The following is a 4,103-nucleotide window of genomic DNA, read 5'->3' as shown; positions in this document are numbered from 1 at the left end:
CTTAGAGCATTTTAGATAAATATTTGGAAAATACTAGCGACACAAGGAACCTTAACTTGGTATTCCAAAATATAATACGCATACAATATTACATAACAAGACGAACATAAAAGTATATTTGTGCATAATAGCCTAAAATCAAGTTGCTTTTATTCTATGATATGATACCACTACAAAACTTTGAGATTTTAGACCACACGATGGGAAGTTGGAATGGATTCATCATTCATTGATTTGAGATTTTAGACCACTTGAATCAAGTTGCTTTTGCAGTTGAATTCAAAACTTTGAGATTTGTTGATTTTAAACCACATGATGCATGTTGGATTCAAAGTTTTGTTGTTGAATAAAATTTGCAGTGGTACCAAGTTGCTTTTATGCTATGCTATGATCCATGATGGTCCCAAAACAGGATATTACAAACGAGGCTGACATAAACTTACAAAATGAACAAAATCCAGAATGTTTTCATTATCGGCACAGAAATCAGCCACCGGCATCTCAAGCTTATGAAAGAAACTAAATCAACATAGTTTGTTCAATTCAAGACAGCTGCAGCCTTGTATGATTCGACACTGTCCCTGAGGGTCTCTTCAAGTGGCTTGATTTTCCAGCCCAGCATCTCAAGTTTCCTTGAACTATATGAGGGATTGTCATCCACTTGGACAAACCTGCCATTAATTTGGAGCCGAAATACACCTTAATTAGCCATTCGTGGCATCTTGGCATGCCACCATTACCAATTTTCCTATGCAAGAAATCTGGACTTATATGCAGCAATAACAGACTGATCATCATTCATTCAATGATTCCACAAGGCACAAAGCACCGTATCAAATATTCAAAAACTTTATTGTTGTTTCAGCTAAACAAATCAGAGGAAGCATTGTAACTAGCACTAACTTTCAATTACAAGCGGCTGGATATACATCAATTAATGCCAGGCTTACTTGTTGGCAGATTTGTAAGCAGGATACATGCTCTTCAGCAGGTCTATGACATCGGAGACCTTCCTTGCATGTGAACTGCATATATAGTGTCCAGAAACCTCTGGGGTTTCATACACCAGGATGAGAGCATCGGCAAGGTCCCGAACATCCACGAAGTTTCTGATCTTGCTCTTTACCTCATGTTCACCTGCAGAGAGTCAGAGGATAAAACAATTTCAAATGTACTAATGTCTGAAGCAGGTATTGGACCTAGTGCAGTCATGCAAACACTGGCAAAGAACTCAGTCTGCGGTGATGACTATTTCAGAGCAGTGTCGCAAAGTGAGGCAACCTTTCAAGAAATCAACTATGACCGAGCTGCTCGCGTTCACCGTAGGCTGCAGCAAGGGCCCAATCACCAGCGACGGACAGACTGTCACGACTTCTAGTCCGCTTCTCTTTGCGTAATCGAAGGCCTGAAGCTCTGCTAGTGTTTTGGAAAGGTTGTACCAATTCTGACAGAACAATGTGAGCCAGAATTAGAAACTGTGGAAAGTGAAAATCACATGTCTGCATAACTAAGATGATGTTTGAAAAGTATGGATTTCACTGGAGACAATCCAATTCTTCAGAATTGTATGATAATTAAAATTAGTAAGTTGCGAAATGTCAAGAAACTAACGACTGCATACTTTCAGGAACGATCATGACTCTTTGATTTGGTTGGTGATCTCACCTCTGTGGTTCTGCAGTAGTCGACGTCAGACCAGCAGTCTTCATCCATGGGCTTGCCTTCAGGCCAGCTGGGGTTCGTCATGACGGCAGCGACGGAGGACACCATCACAACCCTCTTGACCTTGGCCTCAGAGCAAGCTTTCAGGACGTTCATCGTGCCAGTAACAGCAGGGGCAATCAAATCAGCCTGCACAAACAAGAACCAGAACAGGACGTGTCCCCCCTGGACCGTTTATTGACTGAATTTCCAAAGAGAAAACGAGAGGGAGGGAGACGGGAAAGGGGGTAAAATTACCTCGGGGTTAGGGGTGTGGTTGGCGAGGACGGGGCAGGCGACGTGGAAGACGACGTCGCAGCCGGCGATGGCCGCCGCCATGCTGCCGTAGTCCAGCAGGTCGGCCTTGAACAGCCGCAGCCTCTCCGCGGCGCCGTCCAGCGCGGGCAGGTGCGCGTTCTTGGCGTCGCCTTCCGAAAGAAACAGGAGATCGAATCTTGGTTTAGCATCGGTCGCGGTCACGGAAGAATCCAATGTTTCGAGAACTCACCGGGGTCACGGACGGTGCCGCGGACGGCGTAGCGGCGGCCGCCGCCGCCGCAGGAGAGGAGCAGCTTGACGAGCCACGAGGCCACGAAGCCGCCGGCGCCGGTCACGCACGCCGTCGTCGTCGTCGTCCTCCCGGCGGCGTCCATTGTTGCTATGCCACAAAGGGAAGAGTGTCGGAGTTACTAGCGGACGCAGCTATTTGATGAAGTGCTGGTTTGGAAATTGCGCGTGTTGGACGCAGCTGTTTGCTTGTTCCTTCCGCGTCTCGCGCGCGCGCTGCGCTGCGCTGGCCTCGTGCCCTGCGGGGTTTATATATTTCTGAAAGAAGATTCAGAGAGTCTTTCTGCTCTGGCCTTTTGTTTTGTGATGATTTTCTCTGTGCGTGTGAACTCTGATCATCCAGCCGCATATTGATTCTTCTTGATCCTTTATGATCTGATCTCCTTTTTAAAAACATGCAACGTTTTAAAAAGGAACACCAAGCACAACAGTACGGGCACACTCCTCCTTCTCCGCCTTCCGTCGCTCCTCCTCCTCCTTCTCCACCTCCATGAACCGCAGGCCTTCGGCGCGCTCTGTCCGCAGGTGCTTCGACCTCCGGTGCTCGAGGTAGGCTTGCTCCTACTGCGGCGTCGCGTCCAGCCAAATGGGTGGCGCCGTCACGAACTCCTGGACGACGCCGGTCCACTGGTAGACCTCCTGCAGCTCCGCAGGCTCGGGCTCCGGCTGAGGTGGCACGACGCAGTCGGCGGCGGCCGACAGTGCAATGGCCTCCGCGAGCTGCTGCTGGTACGCCGCCTCCTCGTCGGCCATGCGTCGCGCTTCTTCCTCGCTGTCGCGGAGAACACCAGCGAGGGCTGCTTGGTAGGCGGCCTCAGCTTTCCTGGTCCTCGTCGCTGACGACAGGCGAGGGCGGCGGAGGGCCTCCTGGCTGCACTTCGCGCACGCCATGACGACGCTGCTCCTTGTGCTCCACCACGAACCACACCTCCCAGTTAGGGGAGTCGGCCGCGTACGTGGGGTCTCGTCGCTGCTCCACCGTCAGCAGACGCCGACGGCGGCTCACCTCCTCCGCATACACCCGCGCCGACCGCGACACAGCCGACACCGGAATCCTCTGCGGATCCAGATGCCCGCCGTTCGGCAGCGTGACATCGGGGTAAGGGAGTGGCACGCGGTGCTCCCAATGCGACCGCACTTGGTACACCGGGGCGCTCATGCGCTGGCGAGGCCGGTGGGAAGACGAGGCAGGGAGATGGCGCGGAGGAAGAGGGGCCTTGCCCTACTTTGGAAGCCGCCGGCCATGGTGTGCTAGGGTTTCAATCGCTTGGTCGCCGAGGAGGTGGCTGGATGTGGACGGGCGGGCTTCTAGAAGCAGATGGCGGAACCCACCGCACGCTCGGATTAAAAAAAGGCAGCCGCTGTCATCGACGCGTGGGCCCGAGGATGGCGGCCGTCATAAATTATGTTGACCGCGGTGGTTGGAACGGACACAGAGGTGGCGCGCGTCTCCGCTTCGCGTCCACGCCGACGCATTTCAGTCCTAAATTTGAGCCGAAAATGGGTTCGCGCGGACGCGAAACACACGCGTTTTAGTAATGGATCGGCGCGTTGGACTATCATTTTTGTCCCCGTCAATCCACACAGATTGCGGCGGACGAAATGGGTCATCTCATTAAAGTTGCTCTTATCTCTGAAAAAATATTCTTGGAATCAACACCGACACATACGATTTGGCTTCTGGTTGCACATGCACCAGACAAACAATAAAATCGGATTTTTAACAAAATAAAATAGTTTCATTTTTTTTACAAACATAATCAAATATTTGACTCGCATGTCAAGTTTCGTCAAGAGGTAACATACATGCTGTTGTGGACAAAGGGCCAAAATCG

General features: G+C 51.0%; 1 protein-coding gene across 1 annotated transcript; it reads right to left on the bottom strand.

The window, feature by feature from the left end:
* Nucleotides 1-523: 523 nt before the first annotated feature.
* On the bottom strand, nt 524-2,354 carry LOC123410096 (cinnamoyl-CoA reductase 1-like). The gene is made up of 6 exons (XM_045102985.1): nt 2,210-2,354; nt 1,960-2,129; nt 1,666-1,851; nt 1,282-1,444; nt 951-1,137; nt 524-671 (listed from the first exon to the last, which is right to left on the bottom strand). The coding sequence occupies exons 1-6, from the start codon at nt 2,352-2,354 to the stop codon at nt 539-541; spliced, it is 984 nt and encodes a 327-aa protein (XP_044958920.1). The 3' UTR covers nt 524-538.
* Between the last annotated feature and the right edge of the window lie 1,749 nt (nt 2,355-4,103).

Source organism: Hordeum vulgare, chromosome 7H (genome assembly GCF_904849725.1).
Source record: "Hordeum vulgare subsp. vulgare chromosome 7H, MorexV3_pseudomolecules_assembly, whole genome shotgun sequence".
Classification (NCBI taxonomy): Eukaryota; Viridiplantae; Streptophyta; class Magnoliopsida; order Poales; family Poaceae; genus Hordeum; species Hordeum vulgare.
Note: the sequence above shows the minus strand (reverse complement) of the source record. Positions and strands in the feature narration are given on the sequence as shown.